The sequence below is a fragment of the Hippopotamus amphibius genome, chromosome 8, assembly GCF_030028045.1.
Source record: "Hippopotamus amphibius kiboko isolate mHipAmp2 chromosome 8, mHipAmp2.hap2, whole genome shotgun sequence".
Taxonomy (NCBI): Eukaryota; Metazoa; Chordata; class Mammalia; order Artiodactyla; family Hippopotamidae; genus Hippopotamus; species Hippopotamus amphibius.
Window position 1 is genome coordinate 11,170,623 of NC_080193.1, and position 17,290 is coordinate 11,187,912.

At 36.6% G+C, this 17,290-nt stretch overlaps 1 protein-coding gene across 1 annotated transcript in view; it reads left to right on the forward strand.

The window, feature by feature from the left end:
• The window catches only part of MAPKAPK5 (MAPK activated protein kinase 5), a 37,705-nt gene that overhangs the window by 4,112 nt on the left and 16,303 nt on the right, over positions 1–17,290 (forward strand). The window contains exons 2-7 of the mRNA XM_057747043.1: positions 8,258–8,331; positions 8,812–8,887; positions 9,679–9,776; positions 11,191–11,299; positions 12,754–12,843; positions 13,598–13,693. Coding sequence (XP_057603026.1) covers positions 8,258–8,331; positions 8,812–8,887; positions 9,679–9,776; positions 11,191–11,299; positions 12,754–12,843; positions 13,598–13,693 — 543 coding nt within the window. The remainder of the gene's footprint in view (positions 1–8,257; positions 8,332–8,811; positions 8,888–9,678; positions 9,777–11,190; positions 11,300–12,753; positions 12,844–13,597; positions 13,694–17,290) is intronic.

Consider the following 17,290-nt stretch of genomic DNA (forward strand, 5'->3'; position numbering starts at 1 on the left):
TTTTCCAATTTTAGAATGTTTCCATCCCCCGCCCCCCCAATCCTTCTGCCTCACTGTAGTCAGCTTCTACCATGGCTCCCCACCCCAGACATCTACTGATCTGCTTTCTGTCACTATTGTTTTGTCTTCTCTAGAAACTCCAAATAATTGAAATTATATGATATGTAGTCTTATGTGTTTGGCTTCTTTTACTTAAACTTTTGAGGTTCATCTGTGTTAGTGCATGCATTAGTAGTTCACTCCTTTTTATTGTTGAGGAATCTTTTTATTGTTTATCCATCCCCTGTTGATGCACTTTTAGATTGTTTCCAGTTTTTAGCTATTAGGAATAAAACAATAAATAAAACTTGTCCATACAAGTTTTTGTGTGAACATATATTTCATTTTCTTCTGGGTAAATACCTAGGTGTAGAATTATTGGGTAGTGTAGTAAGTTTATGCTTAACTTTTTTTTTAAAATAAATTTATTTATTGTTTATTTTATTGGCTGTGTTGGGTCTTCATTGTTACACATGGGCTTTCTCTAGTTGCGGCGAGCGGGGGCTACTCTTTGTTGTGGTGTGCAGTCTTCTCATTGCGGTGGCCTCTTGTTGCAGAGCACGGGCTCTAGGTGCATGGGCTTCAGTAGTTGCAGCACATGGACTCAATAGTTGTGGCTCATGGGCTCTAGAGCACAGGCTCAATAGTTGTGGTGCACAGGCTTAGTTGCTCCGTGGCATGTGGTATCCTCCTGGGGCAGGGATCAAACCCGTGTGCCCTGCATTGGCAGGCGGATTCTTACCCACTGTGCCACCTAGGAAGTCCTATGCTTAACCTTTTAAGAAACCGCAAAACTTTTCCAAAATGGAATTGTTCCAGGACGATTTGTTCAGAACATTGTCTTTGGTGTGCTGAATTACCTTTGTTGAAAATCAGTTGATCATAAATGTATGCATTTATTTTTGGATTCTCTCTCTTTTATTTTTGAGGGGGGATGGAATTCTCTTTTCTGTTTCATTAATCCATATGACTATCCATATGACTATCCTTATGCCAGTGCCATGCTGATTTGATTACTGAAGCTTTATAGTATGTTTTCAAATTGGGTAGCATGAGAACCAATTTGGTTTTTCTTTTTCAAAATTAAGTTGGCTATTCAAGTTCTTTGTATTTCCAAATAAAATTTAGAATCAGCTTGTCAATTTCTACCAAAAAAAGTGTGCTGGGATTTTGACAGGGATTCCATTGAATCTGTTGGTCAGTTTGAGGACAGTTGCCATTTTAATAATATTTTCTTCTAGGCCAAGAACATGGTATAACTCTCCATTTCTTCAGGGTTTCTCCTATTTCTCTTGTCAATGTGTTTGTAGTTTTTAGTGTATAGATCTTGTACTTTTGATAAATTTATTCCAAAGTATTTTATTCTTTATGATGCTATTAAGAATGGAATTGCTTTCTTAATTTCATTTTTTTTTTGGATTTTTTTTTTGCTAGTCTATAGAAATACAGTTGATTTCTGTATTTTAATTTTGTGTTTTGCATCTTTACTACGTTTGCTTATTAGTTGTAGTAGGTTTTTTTTTTTGTAGGTTCTTTACGATTTTCTACATATAAAAATCATGTCTGTAGCAGATACATACAGTTTTACTTCTTCCTTTATAGTATGTTTTTCTTTTTCTTGCCTTATTTCTTGGGTAGAAGCTCAGGTACAGTATTGAGTGAAAGTGGCAAAATTGGACATTTTGCCTTATTTCTGATCTCAGGGGGAAAGCATTTCAAGACTTGTCACTAAGTAAGTTTTTTTGTAGATGCCATTTGTCAAATTGAGGAGTTTCCTTCTATGCCTTGTTTGCTGAGAGTTTTTTTTTTTTTAATCAGGAATAGGTGTTGGTTTGTTAAATGCTTTTTCTTCATCTATTGAATTGATCATATATGGTTTTTGTTCTTTATTCATAATACAGTAAAGTAATATTAATTGATTTTCAGATATTAAACCAATCTTGTTTTTTTTGGTTGCGCTGGGTCTTAGTTGCAGCACATGGGCCCCTTAGTTGTGGCATGTGAACTCTCTTAGTTGCAGCATGCATGTGGGATCTAGTTCCCTGACCAGGAATCAAACCCAGGCCCCCTGCATTGGGAGTGTGGAGTCTTAACCACTATGCCACCAAGGAAGGCCCCAATCTTGCATTCTTGATGTAAAACCATTCTCATATGTTTTTGTATTCAGTTTGTTAATAATTTTGCTGAGAATTTTTGTATTTGTATTCATGAAAGATACAGGTCTATAGTTTTCTTTTGATGCCTTTGTTTGGCTTTAGTGTGACGGTAATACTAGCCTCATAGATGAGGCTCGTTTACCCTTCTCTATTTTGGGGAAGAGTTTGTAGAGGATTGGTATTATTTCATTAAATCAGTAGTTCCCAATAAGGGGCAAATTTTACCTCATGAGACATGTCTGAAGGAATTTTTGATGCACCTACTGGTAGAGGATGCTTCTGGCATCTAGCAGGTAGAGGCCAGGAATGCTGCTGAACATCCTGAAAAGCACAGGACAACCTCACAGCAAAGAACCATCTGGTTCAAAATGTCAGTGATGTTGAGGCTGAGAAACTGTGCTTTAAGTGTTTGGTAGAATTTGCCACTGAAGCCATGTGGGCCTACACTTTGTTTTGTAGAAAGATTTTTTTTCACTTATAATTCAGCTTCTTGTTATAGGTCTATTCAGATTTTCTATTTCTTTTTGAATCAGTTTTGGCAATTTGTATTATAGGAATTTGTCTCTTTCATCTAGTTGGTCTAATTTGTTGGCATAAAGTTGTTTATCATATTCTCTTATAATACATTGATCCTGAAAAGTTACATTGTCCCTTGTTTCATTTCTAATGTTAATAATTTGTGGGTTTTTTTTCTCTTTCTCAGTCAGTCTAGCTAAAGGTTTGTTAATTTTGTTGACCTTTCAAGGAATCAGCTTTCGGTTTTCATTGATTTTTCTGTTTTCTACTTTATTGATTTCTGCTCTACTTTTTATTATTTCTTTCTGTTTGCTTTCGGTATAGTTTGTTCTTTCTCTAGTTTTTCAAGGTAGAAGCTTAGATTATTGATTTGTTATCTTCCTTTGTTATATAGGCATTGATAGCTAAAGCAGTGTTTAGTGTTTCCGTCTAAACACTTTAGCTGCAGTGCATACATTTTAGCTTATTGTGTTTTCATTTTCCTTCAGATCAAAATGTTTTCTAATTTCTCTTGTTATTTCTTCTTCATTATAAACATGTTATTTAATTTCTACATATTTTAAGTTTCCAAAGTTTTCTTCTGTTGATTTATAGCTTAATTCCATTATTGTTGGAGAACTTCATATAATTTTAATTTTCAAAAGTTTATTGAGACTTATGACATTGCATGTGGTTTATTCTGGAAGATATTCCATGTGCACTTAGGAAGAATATATATTCCCCCATTGTTGAATGGAGTGTTTTACAGATGTCAGGTCAAGTTGGTTGATAGTGTTGTTTTCTACATTCTTGTTGATTCTCTGTCTAGTTTACTCTTATGGAGAATGGGGGTATTATTTTTGAATTGTCTATTTTCCCCTTAAGTTCTGTCAATTTTTGTTTCAGGTATTTTTAGACTCTGTTGTTTGGTGCATGTATGTATATTTATAATTGTCAAATCTTCCTGATGAATTGATCTTCTTATCATTATAAAAAGTGCCACTCTTTCTCTATTAACATCTCTTCTCTATTAATAGACTTCTTTTTAAGTCTGTTTTGTCAGTTGTCAGGTATAGCTACTCCAGCTCTCTTTTGGTTACTTGCCGTATATCTTTTTTCCATTCTTTTTTTTTTTTAATTGTAGTAAAGTACACATAACATGGAATTTACCATCTTGACCATTTTTACCTGTATAGTTCAGTGGTATTAAATATATTCATAATATTGGGCAACCATTACTACCACCATCCATTCTCCATAACTCTTTTCTTGTAAAACAAACTCTGTACCCCTTAAGCAATAATTCCCCATTGCCTCCTTCCCCCAGCCCCTAGCAACCTACTTTCTGTCTCAGTGATTTTGACTACTCTGAGTACCTCATATAAGTAGAAGCATACAAAATTTGTCTTTTTGTGAATGGCTTATTTCACTTAGCATAATGTCCTCAAGGTTCTTCCATGTTGTGGCATATTGCAGAATCTCCTTCCTTTTTAAGGGTGAATAATATTCCATTGTATATATAGCCCACATTTTGCTTATCCATTCATCCATCAGTGGGCACTCAGGTTGTTTCCGTGTGTTAGCTATTGTAAATAATGCTGCTTTGAACATGAGCGTACAAATATCTCTTCAGGATTCTGCTTTCAATTCTTTTGGGTTTATACCCAGAAGTGGAATTGCTGGATCATATAGTCATCCTATTTTTAAGTTTTTGAGGAACTGCCATACCATATTCCACAGCAGCTGTACCATTTTATCAATAGATTCCCACCAATGGTGCAAAAGAATTCCAGTTTTCTCCACCTCCTCTCCAACACTTGTTCTTTCCTGTTTTTTGTTTGTTTGTTTGGTTTTTAATAGTGGCCATCCTAATGGGTTTGAGGCAGTATCTCATTGCAGTTTTGATTTGCATTCCCGTAATGATTAGTGATGTTTAGCATTTTTTCATGTGTTCTAGGCCATTCGTATATCTTCTCTGGAGAAATATCTATTTGAGTCCTTTGCCCATTTTTGAGTTGAGTTGTTTGGGTTTTTTGTTATGCTTTAGGAGTTCTCTACATATTCTGGATATTAATCCCTTATCAGATATATGATTTGCAGATATTTTCTCCCATTTTGTGGGTGCCTTTTTTACACTGTTAATAGTATTTTTTGATGCACAAAATTTTAAATTTTCATAACATCCATTTTGTCTGTTCTTTTGTGCCTGTTCCTCTGCTTTTATATCCAAGAAATTATTGCCAGATCCAGTGTTATGAAACTCTCGCCCTGTGTTTTCTTCTAAGAGTTTTATTGTTTTAGATGTTATGTTTAGGTTTTTGATCCATTTTGGGTTAATTTTTGTATGTGGTTTTATGTAAGGGTTCAACCTCATTCTTTTGCAATGTGGATATCCAGTTTTCCCAGCACCATTTGTTGAAATCATTCTTTTAACCTGTTTGCATCTTTGACTCTAAAGCATATCTCTTTTAGACAGCATATAGTTGGATCTTTTTTTAAGCTAGTGAAATTTTTCTGTATTATTTTCATTTTTGTTTTAGAAGTATATTTATTATTTAACTATTATTACTTATTATTTTTTAAATATTAGTATTTACAAAAACTGGCAATAAATAGATTTGCATGTAGGTTGTAATTTGTTGACTCTTCGTCTAGAAGAATTCTCAAGAATTATAGTTACCCCTTGAACAACACAGATTTGAACTGTGTGGGCCTACTTGTGTGCAGATTTTTTTTAGTAAAGATGTACTAAATGATCTGTGGTTTGAATCCATGGATGTGGAACTGCTGATATTAAGGCTGACTCTAAAGTCATATGTGGATTTTTGACTGCACCTGGGCCAGCACACCTAACCCCCTATCTTGTTCAAGGGTTAACTGTACTTCATTCCATGAATCTATATCCTTATTTAAGACAGTGTATAGATTTCTTTAGCAGAACTCAAGTCAATGTGTTAGTCATTGACACGTTTGGTAGTCTATAATTTTCTTCAGTAAAGTGTCTTAATTGACCCATGCCTTTTTTACCTTCTCTTTGCCATTAAAATATGTGAGAAAATATGCCATCTACACATAGAAGAGTCCGCTGATGTGAGAATGTTTTACTTCTTTCGCCCACTTAGGCTTAGGGAAGTTTTAGCACTGGTTAGTGTTTATGGCACCATCAACAAAGGTGCAAGAATTAAACCTGGGGAAGAGGACGAGAGACATAAGAAAAATGGGGTTCAGATATCAGGGCTGTAGACAGACCTGGTAGTGCCTCTTACCTTCTGCAAAGCCAAATGTTAAAACTTCAGTCAGAGCCTCTATAAGTCGAACTTTCTTGGCTGTCCATTAGGTAGAGTACCATCTTAATAAGCACCAGTGCAGTGAAGAATTTGATCTAATATTATTTTTACATCCTGAGAATTGGACATATGAATAGTCCTTTGATCTGACTATAACAAATAATTCCATAGAAGAAATCTGTCTTTCCTTCAAGTCTCCTATGACTGTAGGTTTTCATTAGAGTTGAGGAGAGGAGAGGCTTGGCAAATTATACTCTACCATGAAGCATAGACTGTGCTCCAATTCTGTCTTCCTCTCTGTCTTCTCAAATACTTCTGAATCCAACAGGATAGTCAGTGGAAACATGAAGAGGTAGACACGTTAAATGGGTAGGTTTGAATTCTGTTTAGGAGATGGTGAATAGAGATCTAGGACCTCCCTAGCTGGGCAGGATTCTTCCCTAATCCTCATGCTGTGGGGCCTGGGCTGCTACTCTTGATAGCCAGAATGATACTAGGGAAGAGGCCAAAGCCACAGATTCTAATCTTATCAGTGCCTATAACTCACTGTGTGATTTCGACAAGCTCCTTAACCCTGGTATACAGTTTTCCAGAAGAGAGTTTGTGTAATAATTTTGCTAGTCCTTCACAAATCAGTGTCCTTCCATCACCTGGTTTTAGTCCACCTGCGGGGAGCAGCCCTGAGAAAGGGGTCCTGCTCCCAGGACATGGCCCTGGGAGCTGCCTTAATTCAAGGATTTGTGTAAAACAAACATAGCTCTCTGTCCCGCCACCCCGACCTTGAGTATGTGCTTAAACAAAGAGCATGTGATTCCTTGAGCTGCGGTATGTGTTCCCACAGACTCCTTATTGTATGAGAACATCCTGAGACCATGTAGGGTACAAGCTACTACGCAAGTTCCTGGTGCCCTTGAAGAGATAGAACAAGTTACAACAAAGAAGGAGTCATTTCTTTTGATGTCCCCCTTTGTTCTGAAAGTGTATTAAAGGCCACTGCATAATAAAGAAGTTTGTCAGTTGCCCTAGAGGCTTCTGATCCTCTCGACCCCATCTTTTGTCTGTCTTTCTTTATTTCCTAGCCGCGTCGTGTTTGCCTAAGGACCTGATCGATTTTGCCGGCAGGCTCCGGCATCCACCTTTCTAGTCATTCATTTCATAGTTACTGAGCATTTACTGTATGATGCGAACCTTTATCAAGAACTGGCAGCAGAAAGGTGTGGAGCTGAAGGCTATTATAAGCTTGTTTTTCATTGGACGGAAGCTCTGTTTTCATCTCTGAACTTAGCCTGGCGTCTGGCACTTACTAACTGCTTAATGAGTTTGTGTTACGTGGACAAATAAATATCCTGTTCCTATACTTGGGAATCAGGATTCTGCTGCTAACTATAATCTATCAGATTTTCATTGCAACAAAACAGTTTGATAGCCTCATGAGTTTTGGCCTAATTTCTCAGGGTCAATAGTTGGTTTCCTATTCTACCCATAGAACCCTGAAAAATGAATTTTAGCCTACCAAAATTTAAATGTATGGCTTTCTTGCCTAAAAACGTATGGCAACAGAAGCTCAATATATAGTAACTACACCGTAATTCCATAAAAACTGTAATTAAACTGTGGAGGCTCTATCTGGAACTGCTGAAATATATAGGAATCTATTTAAAAAAACTATAACGAATATAGTTACACAGTGAATGTGACAGGATATCTTTGTACTCAATGTAACACTGTTGAAAACTAGATAAATGTACTATGATATTTACTACTATTTTATTTGAACTTTTAAGTTTCAGTTTATTCAGTTATTCCAATTTGATCAAGTTGTTCAAGGATATAGGCCTCTGTATCATAGCAGCATATATTAGACCAGTTTTTCTAGAATCTCAGAAAATAAACTTGACCATTTGAGCAAATAAGTACTTAGTAGTGAAACCTTTTGAAAGAATATCTTCTTCCCACACTCAAGAGAAAAAACAAAAACAAACAAAAAACGAGTATTTACTCACATGGACTTTGCAGATTACTCACATGGACTTTGCAGATGAGTTGAAGAATTTCTTTTTATCCTAAAGCTTTTGCTTTCTCTTGTTGGAAAACAATGCCGAGCATAGTCATTTAGGCAAAATGTCTTAATTATAAAGCTCTACACGAAGTTCTACTTACCAGCTCTTTCAGAAGATGAGACATTGAGCATTAAGGTCTTCTGTTGTCCCACCTCTGCTTAACTATTCAGCTTTTTAATTGGAGAATCATTCTCTGCCTCCTTCATTTTTATTTTAATAGGAAACCTCCATTTTAGAGGAATACAATATCAATTGGACTCAGAAGCTGGGAGCTGGAATTAGTGGTCCAGTTAGGTAAGAGACCCATGTGCAAACTATGACAAAATTGTTCTAAGAAGGGCTCTTTGAAATACATCTTAAGTTAAAAGCACTAGGTGTGCCACATTTGTAAAATAGCCTTAATTTAACAAGTGGAGGTATTTATGATAGGCTTTTTCTCATACATTTAGAAATATATTTAAGTGATGAAGTCACATGGTCTGTAACAGAATCATTTAAGATGTTGATACCATGGAGCCACTGTGTGAGTCACTTGTAGCCAGCAGAGGCCATTTTTTCTTTCTTGGCCAGCCTCAAGTTGATTTCACATCTGAGGTCTGTGAAGGGTGGGTGAGATGCCTCTCTGCCTTTCCATTTGCTAGCCCTGCGAGCAAGTTTGTTCTGATATGCCTGGATATATTTTTGATTAGAAGTATAGTTCTCAAAGAACAACTTATTAAATTAGTTTTCACTGTAACAGATGATTTCTGATTGAATTTTTTTCTCTAAATCTAGAGTCTGTGTGAAGAAATCTACCCAAGAACGATTTGCACTGAAAATTCTTTTTGATCGTCCAAAAGCTAGAAATGAGGTATGATCTTTTATTGCCTTGATTTGCGTAAATATGTGAAGTGCCTAAGAATTATTCTTTTTACAAGTAAGGCAGCTTCCTGGTGAATACAGAGATGCACAAAGAATTTTATGTTCATACTCTTTTTATGTTCAGACTTTTGTCTATTCATGTTGTCATTATAAAGCAGTCCTTCATCCATCAATACCAAAAGTTGTTAGAGTCTTGCTTCCTTTCAAACTACCTCTTGTTCTTTTTCAATTAATGTGATTCTTGTACCCCAGAATATTCAGGTTTACTTCAGTTTTTGCACACTGGAAAAGGTCCTTAAAGAGTAGAGATAAAATAGTATGAGGAAGGTTCTAGCGAAGAGTATATGGAAAAGGTGCTGCTGGAGAACTCTGAAGATATATTTCTAGTTTTTAATAATAGGCATTCGTTTAAAATTATTTGGATGTGGTGGTAACACGTTAATAATATGCAGTGAAGGACTTATTCTTTTGCTTAGAGATATATGAATAATTTCTGAAATGAAATAAGATGAATCATTTGCCAAATTTTTCATTTGCTAATAGATAGGACAGTAGAAAGTAAATCTGTTGGTGAGGTTTTTTTCATGGAAAGAACATTAAGGAGGTAATCTTAATGTATGAAAACACTTTTTTTTTTTTTTACATCATTCCAGGTGATAAGGTTTTTTACTGTAATAGGCTCATCGCCAGGCCTAGTGTGGTCAGTTTTTTGGGGGAAGTTTGGAGAGAAAATGTTGGCATCTCCTATGTACAGAAACATTTCCTCTGTTCTTCTTTAAGGTACGTCTGCACATGATGTGTGCCACACACCCAAATATAGTTCAAATTATTGAAGTGTTTGCTAACAGTGTACAGTTTCCTCATGAGTCCAGCCCCAGGTAAGACTACACAGGGTCATTATCACATGACCACCTCTCCTATGTGAGCCAAGGTGTAGTGGGGTCTTCTTTTCTTTTGTGACCTCTTTCTTTCTCTTCCCTGCCTTCCCTCCCTCCCTGCCTGCCTCCCTTCCTTCCTCTCTTTCTTCTATCCTTTACTTTTTATTTTGGAAATTTTCAAACATTTGTAAAAGAATTATGAAATGAATCCCCAACCACCATCACCCAGCCTCAACAATTATCAGCTCATTGCCAGTCTTGTCTCATTTATACCCCACCCACTCTCTTGGCACCCCCTGAGTAATGTGGAATTAAAGCAGATTCTATTTCAAATTAGCAAAAGGGGTCCAAATATTATTCTAGGCAATGTCTTAGAAGTTGATATGGCAAAAAGCCCTTATTGCTTAGTGTGATATTCCTTGTAAAAGAGGAAATCAGCATCATTATTTTAGCCTCCAAATGTTTGCCAGGCCCATTGGGTGTCATTCTAAGTCTTTTCCAGGGAATTCAAAGTTAAATAAGGTACGGTTTCTATTGAGAGAACTGAGATGTAAACCTATCATTCTAGCAGTGTGATAGACACCAAGGAGAGGCATGCATAAAATATTTTGAGCTTACGAAGGAGGAGAGCCGTTATCTGTAGGCTGGGGAGGTGAGGTCTCTCAGAACCATTATGTGGGGGCTGGAACTTGAAGGGGGTGGGTAGGAGTCTTCCAGGTGGAAAAAGACGAATTTGTAAAGAAACATGGGAAATCAAATGATTATTTCTTAAAATTGTGCTCTGTTGGTGAAAGCATTTGGATGGAAGCTGGAAGCATTTATATCAAAGAGTGGTAACCAAAATTCAGATTTTTTTTTTTCTGACAGCATGAGAATTTTTAGTTTTATTTAGTAGCTGTATAACCCTATCTGGCTATCTTGCTGGGCATGCTGTGGGTCATATGGAAAACTAGTGGAGTGAGGGCAGGGAGTAGACCAGGGTGGGGTAGGGGGAGACACGCACGCACGCACGCCACACGAATGAATAACCAAGATAGCCCAACCTAATGACTTGAAATTCATGTCCTACACAAAGTTGTATTCTGTTTTCAACACACTTTCAGTATAGCTTCCCTAGAATATATACACATGTTAAGTATAGAATCTTCAAAAGGATCATTGTCTTCAAAACTAATTCTACTTTCTTTTAGCTTCTTAGAAACCTTTAGGTCAGAGATATTCCTTATTCATAGTATCCAGCTGGTAGTGACAAGGGATCCAACTCAAAGGGGCTTGGTAGGGCTGGATTTAGGAAGTAGTAACACTTTGTAGATGAGGTATCTAAGTTAGCTACTTGATGTTTCAGTTTGTTTTTTTTTTTGTTTGTTTGGTTTTTTTTTTTTTTAACTTAACAAAATCAAATGCTTTCAAACAGGGCTCGACTCTTAATTGTAATGGAGATGATGGAAGGGGGAGAGCTATTTCACAGAATCAGCCAGCACCGGCACTTTACAGAGAAGCAAGCCAGCCAAGTAACAAAGCAGGCAAGTTAACCCCGGGTACCAATCAAACTGCCAACAGTGTTGGTTAACAAGCACAATTTCATTGGGGGGAATAAAAGAAAGCTTGAAGAAAAGCTCTATTTGATCTCTCATTGCCTGCTTTGTTATGTAATTAGAAAAGATGCCTTGACAGGAGGATGTAACCCCCTTTTATGCTTTGGGGTGGGGGGAACTGTATTCTTAAGTGGTTGTCAATTGTTTGCCTATCATAAGATTTAAATAAACTCTGGAAGAAAGGTAATCTTAACTCCATTTTAAATTGTAGATAATCTTTAGACTTAAAGCTTCTAAGCACTGTTATTGGACTTTGAGATAAAATGCTAGTGATAATACCAAGAAAGACAGTATGGTGTAAAAATATGTTCTAAGACAGTTGCATGTAAGATACATTTTTCTTATGAGTCACCTTTCTCTCATCAGATTTTAATAGTATTCTGAGGTCTTTATAATTCTGGGTTATTCTTGCTTATATGTTCTCTCTATTTTGACATCACATTTTATTACTAGAGGAATGATTTATGTCACAAACAATACTAGGAATCCAACTGGAAATAACCTCATGAGATGAAAAGCTAAACCCTCTAGGTTTCTCTTCAGGCCAAGCAAGCAAAGCAGAGAAGCAGGACACATAGTTCTTAATAAAAAATTTGTTCTTAATTAAAAATTCTTCCAAGTTTTCTGTGAGCCTCAAGCATTTTTTGATGTCTCCTGTCTGATAGGGAGGACCTTATATTTGGAATGCCAGGACTATTCCATACAGAGTGTTAAAGAACAGATAAAATCTATTCTATTTGATTAAAAAAATTATAGCATATAATTTTCAAATGTGAAGACTAAAGGATGAGCTCTGATGATCTTCTGTAAAACCAAACCGCTTTAAATCCACCTGAACAAGCAACATTTTCAACCAGTGGGATGAGCGGATTGGAACATCAGGTGGAAAAAATCCATTCAGCTGCTTTCTGTTGTTCTTGAAGGCCGAACTTCAAGTTGGGCTCCCTGAGAGTGCAGGTCTCTTCTGAGCCCAACATTAGTGCTGCTGCCCTGCTAGGAGAAACCCAGGCCTACTGAAGACTGCCTGGCCCAGTGTTTGCTCTGCATTGCTTGTCACATCTCAGATTAATGGAAGTGGAAGTATTTCATTTTTCCCATTTCATACAGGATTTAACCATCAGTTTATTCTGACAGAGAATTGTTTTACTGTTGTATTTTTCTTTTTGTTGAACAAAATACAGGTTGCAGTTACACTAAGCTTAATTCATTTCTATTTCTTGGTATGTGCAGTCTTAGTTAATTTCTGCTTTAAAATTGAAAACTGACCACAGTCTTAATTGATTTAGTAAGGATCATTTTTTAACATCCTGAGTTCTCTAAACCAGGGGAATTAAAGAGTTATCTTTTCTAAGATATGGTTGCTCCATTATGTCCTTTTCCAGATAGCTTTGGCTCTACAGCACTGTCACTTGTTAAACATCGCACACAGAGACCTCAAGCCTGAAAATCTGCTCTTCAAGGATAACTCTTTGGTGAGATGACTTACTTTTTTTCTTTTTAGTGCTGCTACTCTCAGCATAGTTCAGGAATGGTGTGTAGGTGTGTATATGTTTGGAGCGCTCTGAATCCATGGTGAAGAGGCTTTAGGCCAAAGTGCTTCAAGCAGCTTACTTTTCCTATCTGCTAGAGGCTCAGAGAAATTGTAGCATACCCCCGGCATTGATCATTTTGGATGATACTAGTATGTGTTTGTACATAGGGACTTAAGATTTTGGACATTATTTGGAAGGACTTTGGGAAGGGGCAGGTATCTGTATGCTGTTATATATTACCTTGAAGCTTAATGGTTGTGTTTACTGTTAACCCTGATAAGTGTGTTTTCCTCTCCAGCCCCAACCCATGCCCCATGCACTATGTTCCACCAGATAACTTACTCTGGCTATCATGAAGCTGATGTTAAGGGTGAAGCACCACCCTAGACTGATGAGAGTTAATGGGCCAATAGTAGAGTCAGGGAGCATTCAGCTAAGATCTTGATTTTAGTGCTGCCTTTACAAGTTATAAAACAGGGATAACTGTGAGTGGGTAGAAATTCCTTCCTTCTGTATTACTAAGGACAGTTCCTAAGTATGATTCATTGTCTCCAGAACTGAGGACATGCTACTCATAAGTTCAGGTCTCAGCCAGAAACTCATGCAAGCTCAAGATAACATGTCTTGCACCTGAATTTTCCTTTAACATTTTCTGAGAACTCTGGAGCAGTGACTCCCATTTGTTTTATTTCAGGATGCCCCAGTGAAGTTGTGTGACTTTGGATTTGCCAAAATTGACCAAGGTGACTTGATGACACCTCAATTCACCCCATATTATGTAGCACCTCAGGTAAGCATGTACTGTTTCTTCCGTAGGATGTATCACCAGGCTGCCTATAGACTCATGTTTCTTCCATTCTGCAGCATGAGTGGGCGTATATTGCAAATGGAAGGGGGAGAGTTCAGCTTCAGAAACCTAAAGGTTGCTTAATTTGGTGTAGGCATTTTATTCTATTAAAGGTAAACTTATTGAGGTATGATTAACATGCAATAAAATACTTCTACCTTAAGTGTAGTTCAGTGAGTTTTGACAAATGCATACTCCTGCATGAATGTCACCAAAGTCAAGATAGAAAACATTTCCATCACTTCAAAAACTGTCTTGTGTGCCTTTGCTCTCATTCTGCTCCCAAATTAATCCCCTTAATTAAAACCACTGATCTATTCTCTGTCATTATTGGTTAGTTTTGCCTGTTGCAGAATTTCATAAGAATGGAATTCATATACCTTTTGTGTTGAGGTTCATCCATGTTGCTGTGTGTATCAGTAATTACGTGTAGTTCCTTTTTATTGCTAAATAGTATTCCATTATATGACTGAGTCACATTTGTTTATCCATTCACTGACTGATGGCCATTTGGGGTTGTTCCCTGTTTTTCACTATTGTGAGTAAAGCTGCCAGGAACATTCATTTACAAGTTCTGGGGGACATACACCTCCCCTTTAGGTAAAATCTTTTTTCAAAATGGTTGTGCCATTTTATATATGCACCAATAATGTAATACAATGTTCCAGTTTCTTCACATTCTCATCACCAAGTCATGTTTGTTAGTATTTATAATCTTCGTCATTCTGGTAGGTATGTTAGTGTTATTTCGTTATGGATTTAATTGTAGCATTTTCCTGATGGCTGCTGCTGTTGAATATTTTTTCATGTGTCTGTTGGCTGTTCTATTGTGAAATATAGGTACAACATTCTGTTGTGAAGTATGGGTACAAACCGTTTGCCCCTTTTGTGTTGTTGGTTTTATAACTGAGATATAAGAATTTTAAAAATTATATTCTGGATACAAGTTCTTTGTCATATATATGCACGAATTTTTTACTGCTACTATAACAAATTGCCACAGACTTAGTAACTTAAAGCAACACACATTTATTATCTTACAATTTTGGAGATCAGAAGTCTGAAATGGTTCAGGGTGTCAGCAGGACTGTGTTCCTTTTGAAGGCTCTAGGGGAGAATCCATTCCCTTGCCTTTTCCAGCTTCTGAGGCCACCTGCATTCTTTGGCTTGTGGCCTCTTCCTCCATTTTCAAAGATAGCAGTGTAGCATCTTCCAGTCTCTGACTTTCTGACCCTCTTCTCTCCCTCTTATAGGGACCCGTGCAATTAAATTGGACCCACCAGGGTAATCCAGGATAATCCTCCATCTCAAGATCCTTAATTTAATCAAATCTTAAAAGTCCCTTTTGCTATGTAAGGTAACATATTCATAGGTTCCAGGGATTGGGATAGAGACTTCTTTGGGAGGTCATTATTCTGCCTACCACATATGTATTATGAATATTTCTCTCAGGCTGTGGCTTGCATTTCAGTTTTCTTAATCATCTTTCGAATAGTAGAAGTTTTAAATATTGATCAACTCCAGTTCTCCGTTTTTCTCATGGTTAGTGCTTTTTGTTCCTGTCTGAGAAGTCTTTCCATATCCATGGACATGAAGATTTTCTCATGTTTTCTTTTTTTTTTTTTAAATGTATGTATGTATGTACGTATGTATGTACGTATGTATGTATTGGCTGTGTTGGGTCTTTGTTGCTGCGTGCAAGCTTTCTTTAGTTGTGGTGAGTGGGGGCTACTCTTCATTGTGGTGCGTGGGTTCCTCATTGCTGTGGCTTCTCTTGTTGCAGAGCACAGGCTCTAGGTGCTTGGGCTTCAGTAGTTGCAGCACATGGGCTCAATAGTTGTGGCTCACGGGCTCTAAAGCGCAGGCTCAATAGTTGTGGCGCATGGGCTTAGTTGCTCCGTGGCATGTGGGAGGAACAACTGAAATGGACTACAGTCTAAAATGTAAAGGCTAAAACTATAACCTTTAATAAGAAAACATGAGGACTTCCTAGGTGGTGCAGTGGCTAAGAATCCAACTGCCAATGCAGAGGACATGGGTTCAATCCCTGCTCCAGGAAGGTCCCACATGCCGCAGAGCAACTAAGCCCGTGCACCAAAAAAAATAAAATAAAATAAAGGGTCAAGGTTCGTCTTTTCTTTTATGGATGTCAAGTTGTTTCCATATCACTTGTTGAAGACTATCCTTGCTTCACTGAATTACCTTACAGTTTTGTTGAATTGAATTATTTTGTAGTTTTGTTGAAAATCAATTGACCATATATATTTTCATCTATTCTAGGCTCTGTTCTGTTTATTTGATATATATGTCTATATATCACCTGGGTCACTGTGGCTTTATATTAAGTCTTGACCTTAGATAGTGTAATAAGTCCTTCAAATTGATTCTTTTCAAAATTGTTTTCACTATTCTGGATCCATTGCATTTCTCTATAAATTTTAGAATTCAGTTCTCTATAACAGAAAAGCTTCCTGGGATTTGATTTGAATTTGTATTTAATCTATAGATGAATTTGGAGAGATTTGACATCTTAACAATGTAAAGTCTTCTACGCAGTGAACATGGTATATATCTTTCCATTTATTTAGGTCTTTAATTTTTCTGTATTTCTTAGTGTTTAGGTCTTATACCTATTTCCTTAAATTTTTTCCTATATTTTATGTTTTTGGAAGCTATTGGAGATAGTATTTTTAATAATTTCATTTTGCAGTTGTTGCTAGTTTATAGAACTATAAATGACTTTTGATCCCTTGAATCCTGGGATCTTGCCTAATTCACATGTTAATTCTAGTAGATTTTTTTATAGATTTGTTAAGATTTTCTACATACAAAGTCATGTCATCTGTGAATAAAGATAGTTTTACTTTGTTCTTTCCAGCATATTTGCCTTTTCTTTTCCTTCCCTTATTGTATTGGCTAGGACTACCAGTTAAATATAAGTGATGAGAGCAGACATCCTTGCCTTGTTGCTGATCTTATAGAAAATATGTTCAGTCTTGCGCCATTGAGTATGATATTAACTGTTACGTTTTTTGGAGATGTCCTTTATCAGGTTGAGGAGGTTTCCTTCTGTTCATAGTTTACTGAAAGGGGATGTATTAAATTTTACTCAGTGCTTTCTCTGCATCTATTGAGCTGATGATATGTTTTTTCTTTATTTTGTTAATATGATGAATTGATTGATTTTCAGGCAGTATACCAATCTTACATTCTTAAGATGAAACTCAGTCATGATGATTGATTTGTTTTGCTAAGATTTGGTAAGGATTTTGAGTTTTTTAACAAAAGGGATACTGGTCCATAATCTCTCATATTTTAAATTGGATTGTGTGTTTTCTTATTGCTGAATTTGAGCATTTTTTATATATTTTAGATATAAGTCCTTTATCAGATATGTGCTTTGGAAAGAGTTTCTTCCAATCTGTGGCTTATCTTTTCATTCTCTTAACAGTGTCTTCTTTTTTTTAAAATTGAAGTATAGTTGATTTACAGTGTTTTCCAGTGTACAGCAAAGTGATTCAGTTATACACACATATACAT